This window comes from Schistocerca nitens, chromosome 1 (assembly GCF_023898315.1).
Source record: "Schistocerca nitens isolate TAMUIC-IGC-003100 chromosome 1, iqSchNite1.1, whole genome shotgun sequence".
In the NCBI taxonomy this organism is placed as follows: Eukaryota; Metazoa; Arthropoda; class Insecta; order Orthoptera; family Acrididae; genus Schistocerca; species Schistocerca nitens.
Window position 1 is genome coordinate 409789271 of NC_064614.1, and position 22302 is coordinate 409811572.

General features: G+C 38.9%; 1 protein-coding gene across 3 annotated transcripts in view; it reads right to left on the bottom strand.

Moving 5' to 3' along the window:
- The window catches only part of LOC126249698 (protein germ cell-less), a 123724-nt gene that overhangs the window by 29004 nt on the left and 72418 nt on the right, over window positions 1–22302 (bottom strand). For all 3 annotated transcript variants that reach the window (XM_049951386.1, XM_049951394.1, XM_049951379.1), the window contains exons 6-8: window positions 11594–11769; window positions 6736–6937; window positions 205–420 (exon numbers count right to left, since the gene is read on the bottom strand). In XM_049951386.1, coding sequence (XP_049807343.1) covers window positions 205–420; window positions 6736–6937; window positions 11594–11769 — 594 coding nt within the window. The remainder of the gene's footprint in view (window positions 1–204; window positions 421–6735; window positions 6938–11593; window positions 11770–22302) is intronic.

The following is a 22302-nucleotide window of genomic DNA, read 5'->3' on the forward strand; positions in this document are numbered from 1 at the left end:
TATATATGAAGGTGAATTATCCCAAAACTGTACTCTGAAGTCTTAATTTGCTTCACAGTGCACAAGAATGACAATCTTCTGGGAATGTGTGTGTCTATCATGTGACAACTGATATTAGCACAATATCTGCAAATTGTTTCCAAATCAACATTATATGAGTAAAATCTAGAAGTATACTCATACATTCATAGCCTGTGTACTAACCTAACCATGAAGTGCCGCCTCGGTGCCTGGCTCAACAGAAATGTACTGTCTGTCTCATGTGACCTTTTAACTTTAACAGACAAGGCATCACACGACCACACAAGATCTAGTCCATTGTTGAAGTCCATCCACCGCCACATACTGTTAGGCTCTGGCACAACGCGTCCAAGACGCATGCAGCTTCCCCAAAATTCTTGGTTGTTCATCTCCTCTGGTCTGTGGACAAAAATGTTATTTTCAAAGTATATTAAGATGTATAAGGCCTCCAAACACAATTTCAGTATAGAACCTTTGGAATAAGCAACAGTTTCCTAAATTTTTATTTTTAATATTTATCAGTTTAACCACATTTCAGAGAGGGAAGATATTGATGAAACATACATTTATTATCACTGGAGGAGTTGATAAGAAAACAACATAAAACTCAAGAAATGAAAATGGCTTGATAAGAAACAATGGACTTATAATTGTCAGCCACTGGAAAAAAAGAAGAAGAAAATGTTTTCAATGCTGACTGAAATCAGAAAGACTGCAAATGAACTGAAGTGAACAAACAGTAACAAATAATACACTGAGGGAATTCTTGTAGCTACTTCCATGCAAAACTTTATTGCACAAGTTGTTGACATAAGAATGAATGTTCTTTCACAAAAGGAATGCTGCAAATAATATCTGAAGACAACAAACAGGATTTACAAACGCCTTATTCAACCAGTTCTCAATGCTCATCTACCTTTGACTGCTACCAGATTGGAGAGAAGAACAATAGCATCTCATCACTGGCTTATTTTGTAAGCAATGGGATCATAATTCAGACAGTCATCCATGTGCAGTGAAAGAAACTGCACTAAATACTGTGTATCATGTAAAGATTTACTGTTAAAATTTCATGAACATACATTTTTAAACAGTTCAGACAACTTATTACTGTTTCATAGATACATTTCATGATCTACGTTAGTAAAATCAGGGGAATTAAAGATCATGCAGAGACTTACTGACGGTGTTATTCCTGCACACTATTCACTGTAGTTGTCCAACATAAAACTGATGTGCGATTTGTTATAGATTGACCATCTATATACTATTACAACTCACGATAGACTGCAACAACGCCACATTGTTAACAGACTGTTAAGGCTCTAGTGGTCGTAGTTGTACCCTAATTGAGATATTCGCAGTACAGCCTTGGCACTAGGGCACATGGGTAGAGTAGTCCCTGCCTAATCTTAAGCATAGAATGTCTCCTACATTAGGCACCCACAGTTTGGTCATGATAAAATGTACTGATATTGTATGTCTTGTCTATTGTCGCTCAGCTGTCACATATCACCAAGTACAATGTCTAGTATCAGAGTCATATGGCAGGTCAAAAAAATTCCACTAGTCATGGGAACATAAGCACCTTTGCTCCAGCACAACAACAATCGCTAATCACTAATACCACTTGTTAATGGGTGTATTATGTTTTTTGCAGTCTGAACAAGTGTCCTACTGGGGATGTGGATTCACTGTCATAAAAGAAGGTTATCTGATCATTTTAAAAATACCATATATTAGCTCTGGTCTGGCAGTCTAATACCTCACTTTCAAACTGGCAAATTACAATGGGCAAAATTTTCTTTATTCAGTGTTACGTGTGTCATGGGCAGTGGATCAAACAAGTATGTTTGACTAATGGGAAGTATATACCAGAAATGTAGGAAAATCTTAAACAGTTGGCTGCTGTGCTAAAGAGAATGTGTTTCCATTCCCATGGCAAATGGAACTGTTCAACCTGCTACATGACTGAGATACTAGACACTGTCCTTGCTGATGACGTGACAGTCAAGCTGCTATGGACAAGACACACAATAAGAAACATGCAGTATGCCACATAAAATCTACTTGCAAAATTCCAAGAACCAGCTTCCAGGACGGAACCATCTGAGTATTGCGTGAGAAGAAACCTTAATGTACAGTACAATAAAAAGTAATCTCCTGTTACACACTTCATACTGATTCACAGTGCATATAAATGTAACTTACCTTGAGTGCAGTACACATTTCAAGTTTTGTGTGACACATGAATACAGTCTTAAACTTGAATAAAACACTCCTACAACTTTGAGTGAAACTGATGTCCTCAAACTGTGGGTGCAGATAAAATGATCAATTTGCACATTTATTAACACTAATAATTAACTCTGAAATCGGTCTGGTGATGGCACAAATTTATGCCCTAACCATTACCACATATTACACCACATTGGGAGTAGGAGTACACATATTTTGAGGGTCACTTTATTTTTATTTTACTGACAGTCAACTGTCAAGCAAACATTTCATCAATAGCTCTTTCTAAAGCCACATTTGATTTGTTGTTTATCACTTTTTTTTTTTAATTTGTAGAGAAAACAAACTTAGCATCTGTTACTGACACTGTTGAAAGATTATTGTTATATTTGAGAAAAAACAAAGGCCTTAAAACGGAATCTTGTGTATTATCTCATACAATTAGTTCCCACTGGGATGCAAACTGATAGCTTAGGACAGAAATCTTGGTTATTGCCCCCCCCACCCACCCTGGCAGATATGACTTGAGCCATCTGCACACTCCCCATGATGCCATAACAAGGCTGTTGCAACTTGCACAGTCTTTGACACATCATATAATATACCAGTAACCTCTAATTTATTGCCTAATAAAATGCATTATCACTACATACGTAAATAGCCTTCTCAATAACATAACTCTTTAGAAAGCCAAACTGTGATTTCAACAATATTTATTTATGGTCAAATATTTAATTAGTAGTCAAAGTTAATACTTAATTTTTATAACATGTTGGAAGATGCTCATACAAGTGAAGCATGACAGCAGTTTGATAGTATTTCTTTGTCCCTGATATACAGTGGCTTAACTACAGTATACTTCAGGCAAACAGGCAATGGGTTCCAATGATAAATTATTAGTCATGCAGATAATATAGAATGTTAATAAATTCAGAACAACACTCTATAATAATGAACACAATATTTTTTATGATAGTCATTAATTCTTCCAGTGTTGAAAGGGATTTTCATTTTACTGAAGTTATTTGTAAAGTCTGGTCTCAGGTATTCCTGAACCTGACAACTACATTTTATCAGTTACCAAAGTAAAGTGCTTGTTGAAGAGTTTTGCAACACTACACATATCTGTTAATAAAGTATCATCTACTGTTAAAGTTGTCTGCTCCTCTTCATCTTAAATTTTACCAATCTCCCCCTTCATTATACACTCCTGGAAATTGAAATAAGAACACCGTGAATTCATTGTCCCAGGAAGGGGAAACTTTATTGACACATTCCTGGGGTCAGATACATCACATGATCACACTGACAGAACCACAGGCACATAGACACAGGCAACAGAGCATGCACAATGTCGGCACTAGTACAGTGTATATCCACCTTTTGCAGCAATGCAGGCTGCTATTCTCCCATGGAGACGATCGTAGAGATGCTGGATGTAGTCCTGTGGAACGGCTTGCCATGCCATTTCCACCTGGCGCCTCAGTTGGACCAGCGTTCGTGCCGGACATGCAGACCGCGTGAGACGACGCTTCATCCAGTCCCAAACATGCTCAATGGGGGACAGATCCGGAGATCTTGCTGACCAGGGTAGTTGACTTACACCTTCTAGAGCATGTTGGGTGGCACAGGATACATGCGGACGTGCATTGTCCTGTTGGAACAGCAAGTTCCCTTGCTGGTCTAGGAATGGTAGAACGATGGGTTCGATGACGGTTTGGATGTACCGTGCACCATTCAGTGTCCCCTCGACGATCACCAGTGGTGTACGGCCAGTGTAGGAGATCGCTCCCCACACCATGATGCCGGGTGTTGGCCCTGTGTGCCTCGGTCGTATGCAGTCCTGATTGTGGCGCTCACCTGCACGGCGCCAAACACGCATACGACCATCATTGGCACCAAGGCAGAAGCGACTCTCATCGCTGAAGACGACACGTCTCCATTCGTCCCTCCATTCACGCCTGTCGCGACACCACTGGAGGCGGGCTGCACGATGTTGGGGCGTGAGCGGAAGACGGCCTAACGGTGTGCGGGACCGTAGCCCAGCTTCATGGAGACGGTTGCGAATGGTACTCGCCGCTACCCCAGGAGCAACAGTGTCCCTAATTTGCTGGGAACTGGCGGTGCGGTCCCCTACAGCACTGCGTAGGATCCTACGGTCTTGGCGTGCATCCGTGCGTCGCTGCGGTCCGGTCCCAGGTCGACGGGCACGTGCACCTTCCGCCGACCACTGGCGACAACATCGATGTACTGTGGAGACCTCACGCCCCACGTGTTGAGCAATTCGGCGGTACGTCCACCCGGCCTCCCGCATGCCCACTATACGCCCTCGCTCAAAGTCCGTCAACTGCACATACGGTTCACGTCCACGCTGTCGCGGCATGCTACCAGTGTTAAAGACTGCGATGGAGCCGTATGCCACGGCAAACTGGCTGACACTGACGGCGGCGGTGCACAAATGCTGCGCAGCTAGCGCCATTCGACGGCCAACACCGCGGTTCCTGGTGTGTCCGCTGTGCCGTGCGTGTGATCATTGCTTGTACAGCCCTCTCGCAGTGTCCAGAGCAAGTATGGTGGGTCTGACACACCGGTGTCAATGTGTTCTTTTTTCCATTTCCAGGAATGTATGTATTACTTATGATCTTAATTTTCTTGGCTGATGTGGCGCTCATCCTATCATAAAGTGTATGCTATGATGTGTGGGTCAATTTGTTCAATATTCTTCAGCATTTCTTGAGTAGAGCTACAGTACTGACATTAGAGCTATTCTTGACTGAAAGATAGTTTCTTTTTTGTCCTATAGATACCTTTATTTCTTGAGTGAGTCGTGGCTTTTTATTTTTATTTTATAATTTTTTGGTCTAACCTGACCAAGAATAGATACAAACTCAGTTTTGGTATGGTTTGATGCTGACACTATCTTTACCAGATAATACTTTATATAATATTAAGGATCTCTGTCAATACTATTGCCGGGAAAACCTATATCATTGCAGTCTTCTTTTGTGAAACTTTTACATGGATATCCAGGGTATTGCAGGGAATACATCCAACATTCCCGTAACCCCCCTGGCCTCAACCTTCGTTAGTCACTGTCCTCACCCATCCCGCCCCCTCCCTGTTCCCATTCCAGCACTACACAGCCATCATTTCACCACCACACCCAGTCTTTTAATTTCTATTATTTTTATTTCTCTCCTTTCCGCTACTTACCCCCTGCCCCCTCCGCACCTTCTCTCCTACCCTCCATCTAAACTGCAACACTTCACTGTCCGCCACTCCCACCATACTATCCCCCCTCCTCCCCGCCCCAGCCTCCTCCTTACCCCCAACCCAGTTGCCACTCCCATCATGCACTGGTGCTGCTGCTCACAGTGTAGTTTCAGCTCTCTGAGACTGCAGACATGTGTGCAAGTTGCACTTGTGTGTGTGTGTGTGTGTGTGTGTGTGTGTGTGTGTGTGTGTGTGCGCGCATGTGTGTGTGTGTGTGTGTGTGTGTGTGTGTGTGTGTGTGTGTGTGTGTGTGTGTGTACTGCTGACAAAGGCCTTAATGGCCAAAAGCTATGATTGTGTGAATCTTTTTATTGTGCCTATCATGACTCAGCATCGCTATATGGTGAGTAGCAACTTTCCTTCTCTCATATAGTTAAGAAATTATGTTTACTAGAGTACAAAACTACATGTCTTGTCTGTCACAGGTAGCGCTGTTGACAAGAGATGGCGTCACTATGTGAAATGAGATAAGAACTCATTAAAAATGATAAATATTGCTAAAAACACCTACAGATATGTGAGATTCAGTGCCCTCTTTGCGCAAAATTACTTGGCCAGGGAAAGAGTACAGTGATATAGGGAAGCTACGGGAAGAAATATCTCACAATTTTATTCATTAACACTTGTTCCCTGCAGGATAAGAGAATCAGTATTCATGTATATAAGTAACAACACAGCCAAGTATTTTTCCAGGACTTCACCACATGCAACAATAATCAGCATAAAAACTCTGAACACCTTGAAGCAAAGGGAATGCAAAATATAAATTGCCATTTCTATCTTTCGAGATGATGATTATGATGATGATGAGGATGAGGATGATGATAATAGTTATTATTATCATAATCATCTTGACAGACTGCAATGGCAATTTATATTTTGATGGGAAATTTGAAATCAATAATCACATGAACACTGCTTTGCTTTATAGTTCTATTTCCTTGTTTCCTGAACTTTACTTCATAGGGCAATGGTTTATAAGCAACTTGCATGGTCTAATTAATACTGGACATTTCCGGTTATGCTACTTCATAGAAGTTATGAGAAAAAGTCATTACTTTCATGTGAGAAGCATACTGTTATTTTTCCACAGAGTTTAAATGAGCAAAACACAACCATTATTTCTATTTTGTAATAATGCCTGATATGGCATGAGATACTAGAGAATACAGATATTTCACAATAGCAATAATGTTGCCTCACCCTTTATCCAGTCCTTGGTTGATGCGCAAGACATTACTCCACTGAATGCGGTAAAATGGTGTTAACCAGTTTTGTGGAATTATATTATCATTTGCAAGTATTCCAAGATCTGCATAATGAGTAATAATATGTTGCAACCTCAATGATTGGAATGTTTCCACATATTTCTTCCCCTCCTCAGTCAACAGAAAGGGTAACAAACCTAGTAAGGAAGATATTTTTCATAACTAAAGAAAACATTAAAACACATTTATTGTAGAGAAATCAAAGTGTATATACAGGGTGATTCAAAAAGAATACCACAACTTTAGGAATTTAAAACTCTGCAACGACAAAAGGCAGAGCTAAGCACTATCTGTCGGCGAATTAAGGGAGCTATAAAGTTTCATTTAGTTGTACATTTGTTTGCTTGAGGTGCTGTTGACTAGGCGTCAGCGTCAGTTGATGCTAAGATGGCGACCGCTCAACAGAAAGCTTTTTGTGTTATTGAGTACGGCAGAAGTGAATCGACGACAGTTGTTCAGCGTGCATTTCCAACGAAGTATGGTGTTAAACCTCCTGATAGGTGGTGTATTAAACGTTGGTATAAACAGTTTACAGAGAATGGGTGTTTGTGCAAAGGGAAAAGTTCTGGACGGCCGAGAATGAGTGATGAAAATGTAGCACGCATCCAGCAAGCATTTGTTCGCAGCCCAGGAAAATCGACTCGCAGAGATAGCAGAGAGCTGCAAATTCCACAATCAACTGTATGGAGAGTCCTACGAAAAAGGTTAGTTATGAAACCTGAACGTCAACTACCCGAGGCGATGGATCGGCCTCCAGGCAGCCCGTGACAGAGCACTTCATCACTGGCCTCCAAGAAGCCCTGATCTTACCCCCTGCGATTTTTTCTTATGGGGGTATGTTAAGGATATGGTGTTTCGGCCACCTCTCCCAGCCACCATTGATGATTTGAAACGAGAAATAACAGCAGCTATCCAAACTGTTACGCCTGATATGCTACAGAGAGTGTGGAACGAGTTGGAGTATCGGGTTGATGTTGCTCGTGTGTCTGGAGGGGACCATATTGAACATCTCTGATCTTGTTTTTGAGTGAAAAAAAACCTTTTTAAATACTCTTTGTAATGATGTATAACAGAAGGTTATATTATGTTTATTTCATTAAATACACATTTTTAAAGTTGTGGTATTCTTTTTGAATCACCCTGTATAATTTCATATGTATCACATACATGGCTAATTGAGTAAATAATGTGAAATTTCATTTTCTGGTTACAAGACACCAAGGCTATTTCTAGCCCATTTCACAGACTGAACTATTGAAACTCCCTGTAAATTTTGAAATACGCTGTGAAATACATTAATTTTTTTCTTCTGTTTGCCTCATCTCCCCCACCCCAAACGACAGGATCTTGAATGCTTTTCATTTAGCAGCCCCTCCTCCAATGTTTCTTCTGATAATTTATATTTGTTTTTATTGCAGTGATGTTAAATGAATCTTCTTTCCCAGAACAAGCTTTTCTTCTAAATTTTTAGTTCCCTGATTTTTCTCCACCTTTTTCCTCTGAATACAGTGTTTCTTTCAGATTTACTTTAGCCATTTATCATTTTTAGTCTATCAAAGGAAGGAGTAAAGCTAACCATTCACCATACACTAAAAGGCACTAAGTGAGTGAGAGAGAGAGAGAGAGAGAGAGAGATAAACAAGATGAAATTGTAGCTAAGCATTTGTGCAATGGAGCTGAGAGAGTAACAAATACTGATACACACACACACACACACACACACACACACACACACACACACACACACACACACAAAACTGACTTCATCTGTTGTATGAGAGCTTAGCTATGTGTTCACTTATGTTTCTGTTTTTGAGGTCCAGCCCACTGTGGAGCAGACATTTATTTATGCCTATAGTAATGCACGAAAATGGACTAAAATACTTCTACAAGATCTTGCTTCCAGTTCCAGTGCCTCCTTTCTGTTTTAAGTTTACCTCACCTGCATTTTTTTAAAAAAAATTCTTTTTTTGATCAGACTGGGCAACAATCTATGGGAGACTGTCCACAGACAGATACAGAAAATTCTAACATAGCTTGATAGAACACAACTGTGTACCCTACAGTCCGAGATACAGGTATTTTTTAAAGATTTAGTTTCATCTTTAATTATCTTTCTGTCTGACCCAGTGGTACATTGGTGAAAATGTGCTGCTGGAAACGAAAAAGCTGTGGAATCAAATATTTCAATCTGCCTTTAGCCTAGTCTTTACATTTCAATTAAGTGAAAATTTGCCAGGAACAACACATGGTTCACATTAAACTGCAGATCCCCTTTCTCTGGTAGGGTTACTGGGACAGGTTATGAACCCGCAAATCACCAAAGTGGCATCCAATTGCAAGACTTGCACCAGCCTGTTCAACCACATGGAATTATTATTATGTTTCTAATAAATTTTGCAATTAACACAATTCTGTTTTACTTACAATCAGCTACAATAGCACTAGGTAAAGATTACTACAGTGGTTTTGTTATGGGAGCTGTTTCGTATGTCCTTTATCACCCAAAAATGAGTCAAACTTAATTTATTTTGTATTCTGCATCACTGGCACATTATCACAAAATATGTGACCATACAAAAAGATTTTTTTTAAAAAAAGTACTAACTTTCATTGAAGTATTAGATGCAAAGTGAAAGCAAACACAGTAACAATAGCAACTTGTCATGAGATAATCTCATATTAACACTGTACTGTACACAAATAAAGTTTTAAAAAATGGATAGAAAAGAGGGAAGTGTTGAACATGACTGGTAAGAACCATTTAAAACCAAAAAGGCTGGAGCAAATAAGAAAATAATTTTCCTATTTTGCCATTCATTTCAGTGGGTTGCAATCACAGCAAGCTCAACTATACAGTCATCACACTTTCTGCAGACTATACAAATTTGCCAATTAAAAAGCTTTAAGTTTGAGCATGGAAGACTTGTCGATCACCAGTGGCTATTACTCTTGTGAAAGGCTGTTTGCATAATATGGGATACCACAAACTATACTGCTGTTAAGGGTATGCATAAATATTATTTTTCTATGTTGTATGTACTGGATGACAATGTACATCATTTATCTTTTAAATATTCAATTTCATCAGGTAAGGTAATAGGGCTTTCCCATTTAGTAAACAAAAAGCTAATCACAATAACAGTATTTCCTGAATGGAATACATACAATGATTATATGGACAGACTACCTTTCACTCACAGAAATTCCTGCTGCTGCATACGTTACTCAAGTATCTGCATTTTCATCAGTATTATTCTAAATTCTCATTTCAGACGGCTGCTTTCATGTAGTAAAATACATTTGTTGGCAAGTCAAAATTTCTTGTCAAATGTTTATTATTCATTTACTGTGACAATATAATATGCTATAAATTTGTGTATGATTTGTTACTATTATCTTCTTTTCTTCATAATTATTCAAATGCACAGATACTGTGCTTCATTGAGAAATTACATTTTGTTACTCATTCTGCTGTTAAATTTGGCATTCAATTTATGTTTTTTCCTGAAGTTTCTAAATGTCATTGACACAGTCAGAATTCAAAATACAGGCCAGCTGAAAATATCTCACAAGGTCCTTCAATACAAAACTGTTTGATTTGATCAATACATAACTTGCAACCCCAAACTTCTGCATTTTTCCAGACTTCTACAGTCTGTTAAGAAAAGTGATCTGTAAGACAATTTTAAAATTTTGTAACATTTTTGACATCTCAGTGATAACAATGTCAAATACAGTGTGTATCACACATAACTTTTCCAAGGAATGGTCACCACATGTTATAGAAATAAAGCCACAAGACATGGAGTTCTGTGTATCAGATGTCTCCTCCAGATGATATGGCAAGTGTTAGAAGACAAGGGATGAGGGTATAATATAAGAACAGGGCCAAGGAATGAAAATCTATAAATAGGAGTCAAGGATACATGACTTACAATGTGGCAAAATATTTCAGCAATAAAAAAGGGGACAAGAAGTATAGAGAAATTCATAAAACTTATTAAAGGAACTTACAAGAACAAAAAAGTAACTGTAACAAGGTACAAAACTACTGTGGTTCCACTGACCATAACTGTGCAACCTGACATCCTTACTTTCACAGTTCCTGACGACTTACAATATCCCCAATTCCTGTTATGGACATCATTAATATAATACACTTACTGAAAATACCAGTAACAATTACTTCTAAATTCCTTCTACATTAAAGCTTGTGAACTCATTACATTAAAGTTTGTGACTCATTACATCAAATTAACAAATGCAATGCAACTGTAGTATTGCCAGCAAGCTGCAAATGTTATAGAATTACATCAAGTTTTCATACCTTACATTTTTTGTGTGCAGTTGGGACTGATTTCAAAATGCAACTATATCTATGAAATCATAGAACAATAATGAAAAGCTAATATTTTCTTCATAACCACCTTTAGCACATTTTACCTTTTTGGTGGACCAACAGAAAATTTACAACAAAATAAGGCAAAGTTACAACTTTGTCTGGCAATCATCTGAAATGCAAAACCTAAGTCAGTATGGATGGAGATGCTTTCACTCTGGACACATGTGGATAGGTGTTGAATATTTTACTGTTGCGTTACCTAAGTAAGATCTCATTTCCTACAAGTCTGATGAAAAGTTTGACTTCTGTGGTAATTTTCACCAAATCTTGAGTTAAAAACAAAATAAAATTTCCTATTCTATTTGTAACTTATAAGATGCCTAAAGCAAAATATGCAACCACAACTAACCCTTTGTATGAAAGCATTAAAAATATAAGAATTTCTCACCTTTTCTTATATTTTGAAAATAATGGCAAGGCTGAGATACTCCTTCTGGCACATTTGGATCAGGTGGAATGTTCAACCGCAGGTACAACCACTTCCTCAGGAAGAGATACAGAGAAAGTTCTGATGATATCACAAAAAGATCTATACTTCTTACAAGTTTTGTCATCAGTTCTTCGCTGAAACAAGGAAAAAACAAACTTTTAACAGCAATTGTAAAAGTTAAAAATCATCAACCAATCAATGACAAAGAAGATAAGTACAACCAAGAAAACAACAGCTGTATCTTTCCAGCAGATGAAGCTGAGTTTGCCTTTGGATTCTTCTTTTCAAAATTGCTCAGAAATTCATTCTCGCAATTTTTTCTCAATGTGATTCAAGGCATACGATCAGAAGAATAAGTGCATGAGGGATGACTTCCCAAACAGTTAACTATTTGTGGATATTTTCGTTGGCAGCATCAGCAGAGTGCGTTATCTTGTAGTGGCAAAATGTGATGCAGTTTTGTCAGTTACTTTTTTGACACTGTGACTGAAAGGTATCTCAGTTGTTGGCAACTAATACCAGCTATGATGCACACACCCCTATGGAGAAGTATGTACAGCACAACACACTTTTTAAGCCATCAGACGAAAAATAAGATGTTGACACGATCCTTTGTTCAAGTACATATCTTAGGACTCTGCCATTAATTTTCTCTTAAGAATTTAACATAAACACATTATAATTTGTCATCAGTAATATTATTGTATGGAATGCTCAATGAGAGAATTGATGACATTCAAGAAAGTATGCAGAAATATACATGTGTTTAGTATTTTTTGATTTGAATTAGAACATGCAGTACTCCTAAACCTGACTTCTGAACCTTGTCTTTTTGAATGCAAATGTCATGTGATTGTTAAATGGTCCCAGTTCATCACATACATTAGTTATCAAAGCTTTCTGAATGCTAAAAATCATTAATGCCAGAACAATCTTTCTTGAAACAAGGAAATCCTTTTCTGACGGGTTTTGCCCGAAAGCACTTGCCTCACACACAATACAGATGATTCGAGCTGGCACCACTTCCTTCACCTCTCTGTTACACCCATAGTGAACAATATGATACAAATCCTATGCTTTTTTCCACTTGCAACTCTATTTTACAACATTTACACAAAGTTCATACGTTTCAAGCATGCAAGACAAATATTAGAACTTCAAACAAGAAAATGACAACTGATAAATACAGTCATAGTGCTATACCATGTCAACTGGTTGGATGGTACTTGACATGAAGCAACGGGTAGTGTGTGGCTCGTTGCCTGCAACTGGTGACCATGGCAGGGTGAGAAAATACTCAAACATGTACTGTTCTGTCCTTGACACAGCCAGTAGCTGTTTTGTGGAACTGACCCAGAAGTTTTTGCTATTACTGGTGGGTTAGAAACTGAAATGAATTATCTCTGAGGTTCCATCAGACATGGAACCTTTGCACACACCTGAAATGCAGTTTTAAAAAACTGGGGAGTTTGTGGTCTTGAACTCATGACTCAGTGTCGACATTCCCTGATGTTTACCACTGATCAAAAGTCCGCACTCTAAAAGTACAAGGCAACGCTTCCACCAGACATTTCTGCATTCTACAATGTTGCCAAGTCATGCATATAGCCAGACTTAGAATTCTGGAGGGTGGCCAGTTTTACTGGAAACCTGTGACGTTCGCCTGCTTTATTATCTCGTTGATTGTCCTCGGTGCCAACGTACTGCATTGCTATAATGGCTGAAAAAGGGTGTGTGTGTGTGTGTGTGTGTGTGTGTGTGTGTGTGTGTGTGTGTGTGTGTAAGTATAACAATGACAACTTTAAATGATGTAGCCGACAGTTGCACAGATGCGTTTCACAGTTATTTACTTTCACTGTTCACAACACCTGGTTCCAGAACAACTGTTTATGTCAACTTCTGTTCATGTCTGCAACCACCCAGAAAATGTACAGTTGATGCAAAGAACATGACGATGGCTAAAATTTGAATAGCTCGTAACATTATAAAAGAGTCAAGCACGTTACAGACTACACAGAACTGTTCATAAAAGTAATGAATGCTTGTAACTGTGAGTGTAATTAAGGGAGTCATTCCTCATAAAAATACTGTACTGCACTGTCTAAAACTGCACAAAAAAATCTGCTCTGTGTCAGTCCGATGATTTCATGCAACAAAATAATATTTGAAAACATGAGGTGAAGTGAAGGAGGAACAAAACTAAGAAATACCTGAATATTGAGGGACTTAGTACAGCGACTTCATAGTTTGGTGGCACAGTCAACAAGCTGATAAGCAACTGCATGACAGCAATATTCAGACTGAATCCTACTTCCAACAGTAATTTTTTTTGTTTTGCTGCATTAATTTGTTCAATACATAGATTATTCTCAGTCAGTCCAACCAGTAAAAAAGCATTTTCTCACCTACCATCTCAGATTTGAATGAAGCTCTACATTTTTGTTCTTCCTAGGGAGAGATCAAATTTTAGCATCTTATCCCTCTCCGCTTCCATTTTATGGCACTTGCTAATATTTGTAAAATAAAAAAAATGATAATTTATCTCTGATCTAAACAATGTGAAATATGGAAGTTACATTGATCGATATGATTTTATTTTATTTGATTTATGCAGGAAGACAAAAACAACAGAGTTCTTAACACAGTGTTGCCCACACTGAAACTGAGTTATTGTGCGGTTTCATTTTCTGTTATTCTAGTAAAGCCAACAATATCTTTGAAGAATAGAAGGAACCATTTATTCATTACTTATTACGAAATAATTTCTTCAGGCTTTAACAACCAAAATATTCTGTATCTTTTGCCCCCCCCCCAAGGCTTTCCATTGGGAGACTAAATGTTGTGTGGTTTCATCCTCCCCAACACACGTCTACACTTAGGGCCTTCTTCCTTTGTACCCATAGTGTGTAGTTGTTTCTTAAATTTCCTGTGGCCAGTTATGAGTCCTACCATCAGTGGAAGTTACACAGGGTGTTCCAAAACTATTCATTCAAATTAATACATGAGGTAGAGAACATCAAAACAACTATACAGGGTGAGTCAAAAAGGACTTTACAACTTTGGAAAGATATCAAAATTTATTGAGATAACTTACAAAATCAGCAGATGTGTCATTTTGTAGCAAGTAACCTCACATTTCACATAAAAATATCAAGTGTCATTTTAGTTCAATGCGAATACCATTTGTGATGTGGCGAACATCCTACTGGTAATAAATTTCTTCCCACGATTATTGCAGCAAATCAGGTGTAACTAGTGCAACAGCAGCACATATTTGATTTTTCAGTTTGGTTAAATTATTTGGTTGGGAAGAAACATACACAGAGTCTTTAATGAAACCCCAGAGAAGGAAATCCACTGGTGTCAAATTGAGGGAGCAAGGTGGCTATGCGACTGGTCCTTCATGGCCAATCCACTGACTTGGGAAGCAATTATCAAGGAAACTTCAAACTTCCATGTGGAAATGAGGTGGTGCGCCATCTTACCGTTAGTAAACCATCCCACCACTGTCATCTTCATCGATCTCTGGGATTAAACTGTTTTCAAGTGTATGCAGATACATAATACCAGTGACAGTTTTCTCCATGAAGGGGAAAGAGCCATACACTTTCAATTTGCTACAAGCACAAAACACTTTAACTTTGCGCCTGTCATGAAGATGTTCCAGCATCGCATGAGGATTTTCGCTGCCCTATATTCTGCAGTTGTGGGTGTTCACGATGCTACTGATAAGAAACGTTGATTTGTCACTGAAGATCATTATGTTCAGGAATTGTCTCATTGTCCTCTACCAATGCAACATTTGCACACACAATTTCCCAAGAGCAACCGTATCTGCTTCACTAATGTACTGTGCTATAGTAAATTGCATGCTTTCAAGTGTAAACAACTATGCAGCACTCACCAAATGGTCTTTTGTGAAATGTCAGTTTCACAAGACACACGTTGCATTGATTTTTGTGAACTGTGGGCAAAGCTCACCCTGACCTGTTTGCCAAACATCAATACGTGGCGACCTGGTCATTTATTCCTGTTGCAGTGAACATCCCATTTCAACAAAATTCTTGTGGCAAGAGTAAATTGTAGGCCTGCTTGGAGATTCTCTAGTGTATTCAGTGCGAAATTTATGCCGAACAGTCGTTGCAGAGTTTGTTTCACGAAACCAAGAGACATAGCGAGCACGCTCTGTACCAACGAATGTAGACATTTTAACTTGCTCTACTATGGCATTCCTGGTGGTGGAATGGGGTGCTGATGTACTACGTCAAGCAAACTTGAGGTAGTTTCTACAAAATGAACATTTACTGATTCTGTAAATTATCTCAATAAATTTCTACATCATTCCAAAGTTGTAAAATCGTTTTTGACTTGTCCCATATTTAGTTATGGTATGTATGGGCCCTTATGGCAATTTCTGATGCTAGCGATGATTTACCCAGAAGACTGTTTACTGTGCTAATTACAGCAGTGACATTCACAGTAAGTGCTCGAATGCGTGGCCACTGACATTTATGCATGCAGTGCATCGTCAGACCATTGACTGTCAATTCAAAGATTCCTGGCATGTCTGCAATGGTACCAGTAGTGATTGTAATTGTAGTGATGAGGTATTCTCCTGTTTCCACAACTGTTTCATACACCAGCAGCTTCATATGCCCCCAGGGAAAGAAACCCTGACACATGAGGTTAGGTGACTTGGGTGGCCACGCCACAGGCCACCTTGGCCAATCCATCTATTCCCAAAGGTGGCTCTCAGATGATTCCTTACAGCAAAACGAGAACAGGCTGGCGCCCCATAATGCTGGAGGTACATCCCTTCTCTAACATTCAAAGGTACATCCTTCATCAGTTCTGGCAAAATGTATTCCACAAAGATGCGATATTTCCATCTGTTGAGGCAGAATGGAAGAATATATGGTCCAATCAAGTTATCACCAAGAATGCCAGCCCACACATTAACACCGAATTGCTGTTAATGAGCACGAGGTAATGTACCTCGTCAACCCAAATGTGCCCAAACAAGCGAACTATGGATGTTGAAGCAGTATTCACAAATAAACAGAGCCTCAATGGTGTACAAGACCTCGGGCAGAAATAAAGGGTGCAGGGCAGTCTGTTGTAAAAACCACTGTGCGAACTCCGTGCACTTGGAAAAACCTTAAGGCGCTAGTGACACCATGTGGACAGAAAGGACAAAGCTGCCGGTCATGTAACACATTCCACGCAAGGAATGTTGACACTCCTCATACAGCTGAGTCATGCATAGGCACAACAAAAAGACTTGTCATTAAATAAAACTTTAGGCCTGTAAGGCCTTCATAAAAAAAAAAACATGAGCGCGCGCGTGCGCGCACACGCGTGTGTTGTGTTGTGTTGTGTGTGTGTGTGTGTGTGGGTGGGGGGGGGGGGGAGGGAGGTTGTGTAGTCTATTTTTGATGAAGGCCTTACGGGTCAAAAGCTTTATTTGTGACAAGTCTTTTTGTTGTGCCTATCTGCAACTCTCCACCTCCGCAATATGGTGAGTGGCAACTCTCCTTTTCATAATATTGTTACATTCCATCCTGGATTCTCCGCCGTTTGACATTCCGTACAAGGCTACATCTAGCACCAAGGATGTGCGCAATACATCATTTACTTGTAGATGGAATGTCTTCAACATGTCACAGAACCTTTAAGTAAAACCATCAAAAGAAGAAATAAATTTATACCTACATTTCTGAATTTTATTTTATGAAAAAACATGGTTCACTATTACATCGAACATCACATAAAGGAAAAGGGATAATCCGTAATACGTTTTTCCAAATAAATCCTAAAGGAATGGGCAATCACTTGAAAAAATCAAATTAATGGTTTTTTTGTTTATTATTTTTTTACAAATGATATTTTTTAATTTTTTAATTGAGTATCTAAAAAAAAACATTTAAATTTCATGGGCCCTGAATAATATGCTTTTGATATAACTGAAATTTTAACACAAACAGTCTACACAGTCAGTTTTTCAGCAAATAACTGTGAAGAAAGACCACTCAGCACTAATATTCAAATCCCTTTGATGAACTAAACTCCATCCAAACAGGCCTTGGAAAGCCCAATGGTACCAACTGGCCACTGTGTCAGACATGTGGTCACACACCGCTCTCCCGGGTGTATGTCAGTTTATGACACCAGAGCTGGTACTTCTCAATCAAGTAGCTCTTCAGTTTGCCTCACAAAGGCTGAGTGCACTCCGCTTGCCAACAGTACTTGGCAGACCAGATCGTCACCCATCCAAGTGCTAGCTCAACCTGACAGTACTTAACTTCATTGATTTGACAGGAACCGGTGTTGCCACTGTGGCAAGGCCATTGGCACTTTGTTGAAGACATAGGTTTATAAAATCAAATTTATTTTTTATTGACCTGCAAAGCCATCACTAGGATAGTGGATTGTTTTTAGCACTTTAATGTCTTTCTTTGACGAATTCAGTCACAGTTTCTTGAGTTTTGCAGACAATACAGACATCAAGTTCCATGTTATCTGATATAACATAAAGACACTAACCTTTCATCTTTGTAATTTTTTATAGTAGCTATAACAGGATGTATAGTGCAAGAGTCATAGGACGTTTAGTGAAAAATCCAGACATCCAAAAGTATCAATGGGTGTCATCCTAGATAGTAAACAGAGTAATTTTCACTAATGTTCATTGATACTGTGGCAGCATTTACTTCAGATGATTCTTTAATTGCAATATTTTGATTGAAACTGGGCAATGTAAGAAAACTGAGCAAGTTTTACAAATTCAGATGAAATATCCTCAACAAAATCAACAATGTTTGCAGTACATGTGACCATTTGTGTGGTGTCCCCTCCCTTTCTCCAAGGGAACAAGGCAGTGTTTCTTTCGATGCACATTTGTTACAGTACTATACCATACACGTAGAGATCAGGATTTCATATTCTACAATTTTTGTGGGATGTTTATAGCATTTTTCAAATGGCATTGTGGTCATTAGTAAAATTATGGTCTGGTGAATGGTGCAGAGTGAGAGGGTACCATTATTACCTTCTAAAACACACAATTTGGGGTAAAGAGAACTCAGTGTAGAAAAAGCCTACAGCAATTGCTAGATTTTTGCATTAAAAATTTGAATAAATTTAGAGTATACTGCCCAATATCAATCATTTTCTTTTACACTGCCTTTTCTCTGTACTTCCAACATCTTTTATTGCTGGTAAATCTCTAGACAGTTCATCACTTTGCTAAAAATTATAACTAAATCAGTTACTTCAGATTTTGGTTTTGGTCCTCTTTTCATGCTCGATTCCACTGAGAAACCCTTTCACTGAAAATGATTTTGTGCTTGCCATATCTTAGAAACTATTTTGAATTTTTTCCCAAGACCAGTTCTACAATGCTGCGATAGTCAGCAACTGAACATTGTACCTCGGCGTAAACTGTTCCTTATCTTACCAACCAGCAAGTCCATATCCCATCAAGATTTGCAGCTTGTAAATATTACCATACGTGATCCTGTGGAATACTCATTGAATATAATAGAAAAGAGCATGGTGTTATTGTACAATTTATGCATCCTTCAAGAGCTTCACCATCACTCCATTGGCCCAATCCAAATGATATTTTTCCAGTTCTCATTACTCATGTTCTTCATAACATAAAACATCAACTGACAAAGCTTGCCACTTTTCAGAGGAGTGTTTGCATTCTATTAAAAAAAAAAAGTTACTGTTGTAAATCATGTCTGCTGTATGTAGTAGTCGTGCTTAAAAATGTTTAATTAACTTTTCATTCTTCTTCTGCAAGTTTAGTCACTTAAAATTTCAGTTAAGTCAAAAGCATTTTATCCAGAGCCTTTGAAATTTCAGTGGTTTATTTTAAGATGTCAAGAAATATAAAAATAATAATGTCTGTTACAACCATCATCATCATCATCATCATCATCATCATCATCATCATCATCATTTAAGACTGATTATGCCTTTCAGCATTCAGTCTGGAGCATAGCCCCCCTTATAAAATTCCTCGATGATCCCCTATTCATGTGCTAACATTGGTGCCTCTTCTGATGTTAAAAAACCTACTACTTCAAAATCATTCTTAACCGAATCCAGGTACCTTCTCCTTGGTCTGTCCCGACTCCTCCTACCCTCTACTGCTGAACCCATGAGTCTCTTGGGTAACCTTGCTTCTCCCATGCGTGTAACATGACCCCACCATCTTAGCCTGTTCGCCCTGACTGCTACATCTATAGAGTTCATTCCCAGTTTTTCTTTGATTTCCTCATTGTGGACACCCTCCTGCCATTGTTTCCATCTACTAGTACCTGCAATCATCCTAGCTACTTTCATATCCGTAACCTCAACCTTGTTGATAAGGTAACCTGAATCCATCCAGCTTTCGCTCCCATACAACAAAGTCGGTTGAAAGACTGAACGGTGCACAGATAACTTAGTCTTGGTACTGACTTCCTTCTTGCAGAAGAGAGTAGATCGTAGCTGAGCGCTCACTGCATTAGCTTTGCTACACCTCGCTTCCAGTTCTTTCACTATGTTGCCATCCTGTGAGAATATGCATACTAACAAGGGAACCTCCCCAACGCACCCCCCTCAGATTTAGTTATAAATTGACACAGTGGATAGGCCTTGAAAAGCTGAACACATATCAATCGAGAAAACAGGAAGAAGTTGTGTGGAACTATGAAAAAATGAGCAAAATATACAAACTGAGTAGTCCATGAGGAAGATAGACAACATCAAGGACACTGTGAGCCGAGGAGCGCCGTGGTCCCATGGTTAGCGTGAGCAGCTGCGGGACGAGAGGTCCTTGGTTCGAGTCTTCCCTTGAGTGTAAATTTTACTTTCTTTCTTTTCGCAAAGTTATGATCTGTCGTTCTTTCATTGACGTCTCTGTTCACTGTAATAAGTTTAGTGTCTGTGTTTTGCGACCGCACCGCAAAACCGTGCGATTAGTAGACGAAAGGACGTGCCTCTCCAATAGGAACCGAAAACATTTGATCGCAAGGTCATAGGTCAACCGATTCCTCCACAGGAAAACCCGTCTGATATATTCTATACGACACTGGTGACGGCATGTGCGTCACATGACAGGAATATGTTGTCGACCCACCTCAATTGCACACTTGGCGAATGCGTAAAAAGATTCTTCTACCATGTCCGATTTAGGTTTTCTTGTGGATGTGATAATCACTCCCAAAAAAGTGATGAAAACATAAGAGTTTGTCACATAAACTGCAACAAATGAATGCAACAGTTTCACAGTCGCACAGTTTTCCCTGTGCTCTGTCAAAACATATGTTTTTTACGTTTTCAAATATTTCCATGTGTAGACCGTCAAATCCTGCATATGTCCAAGCAAATCTGAACATGTCCAGGAATTTTGGAGAGCGAAGTTGATTATGTGTGAGTGCCTGAACTTTGATAATTGTCTGAAAATAAAAAAAATTAAACTTTTCACTCGAGAGAAGACTTGAACCAAGGACCCCTCATTCCGCAGATGCTCACGCTAACCACGGGACCACGGAGCTCGTTAGCTCACACTCTCCTTGATGTTGCCTATCTTGCGCATGGACTACTCAGTTTGTATATTTTGTTTATTTTTTCATAGTTCCACACAACTTCTTCCTCTTTTCTCGATTGATCTGTGTTCAGTTTTTCAAGGCCTATCCCTGTGCCAACTTATAACTAAATCTGAGGGAGGTGCGATGGGGAGGTTCCCTTGTAAGTACTTGAAACCATCCACCTGTTCTAACTTTATTCCTCCTATTTGGCACTCAATCCGTTTATATTTATTTCCCACTGACATTACTTTCGTTTTGGATATGCTAATCTTCATACCATAGTCCTTACATTTCTGATCTAGCTCTGAAATATTACTTTGCAAACTTTCAATCGAATCTGCCATCACAACTAAGTCATCCGCATATGCAAGACTGCTTATTTTGTGTTCACATATATTAATCTCACCCAGACAGTCTATTGTTTTCAACATATGATCCATAAATAATATGAACAACAGTGGAGACAGGCTGCAGCCTTGTCTTACCCCTGAAACTACTCTGAACCATGAACTCAATTTACCGTCAACTGTAACTGCTGCCTGACTATCCATGTAAAGACCTTTAATTGCTTGCAAAAGTTTGCCTCCTATTCCATAATCTCGTAGAACAGACAATAACTTCCTCCTAGGAACCCGGTCATATGCCTTTTCTAGATCTATAAAGCATAGATACAATTCACTGTTCCACTCATAACACTTCTCCATTATTTGCCGTAAGCTAAAGATCTGGTCCTGACAACCTCTAAGAGGCCTAAACCCACACTGATTTTCATCCAATTGGTCCTCAACTAATACTCGCACTTTCCTTTCAACAATACCTGAGAAGATTTTACCCACACCGCTGATTAAAGAGATACCTCTGTAGTTGTTACAATCTTTTCTGTTTCCATGTTTAAAGATTGGTGTGATTACTGCTTTTGTCCATTCTGAGGGAACCTGTCCCGACTCCCAGGCCAATTCAATTATCCTGTGTAGCCATTTAAGACCTGACATTCCACTGTATTTGATGAGTCTGTTACAAAAAAAAGAAAATGGAACAAAAAATAAAAACTGATTAATTTTAATTTCTTAATTAATAATTCATGCC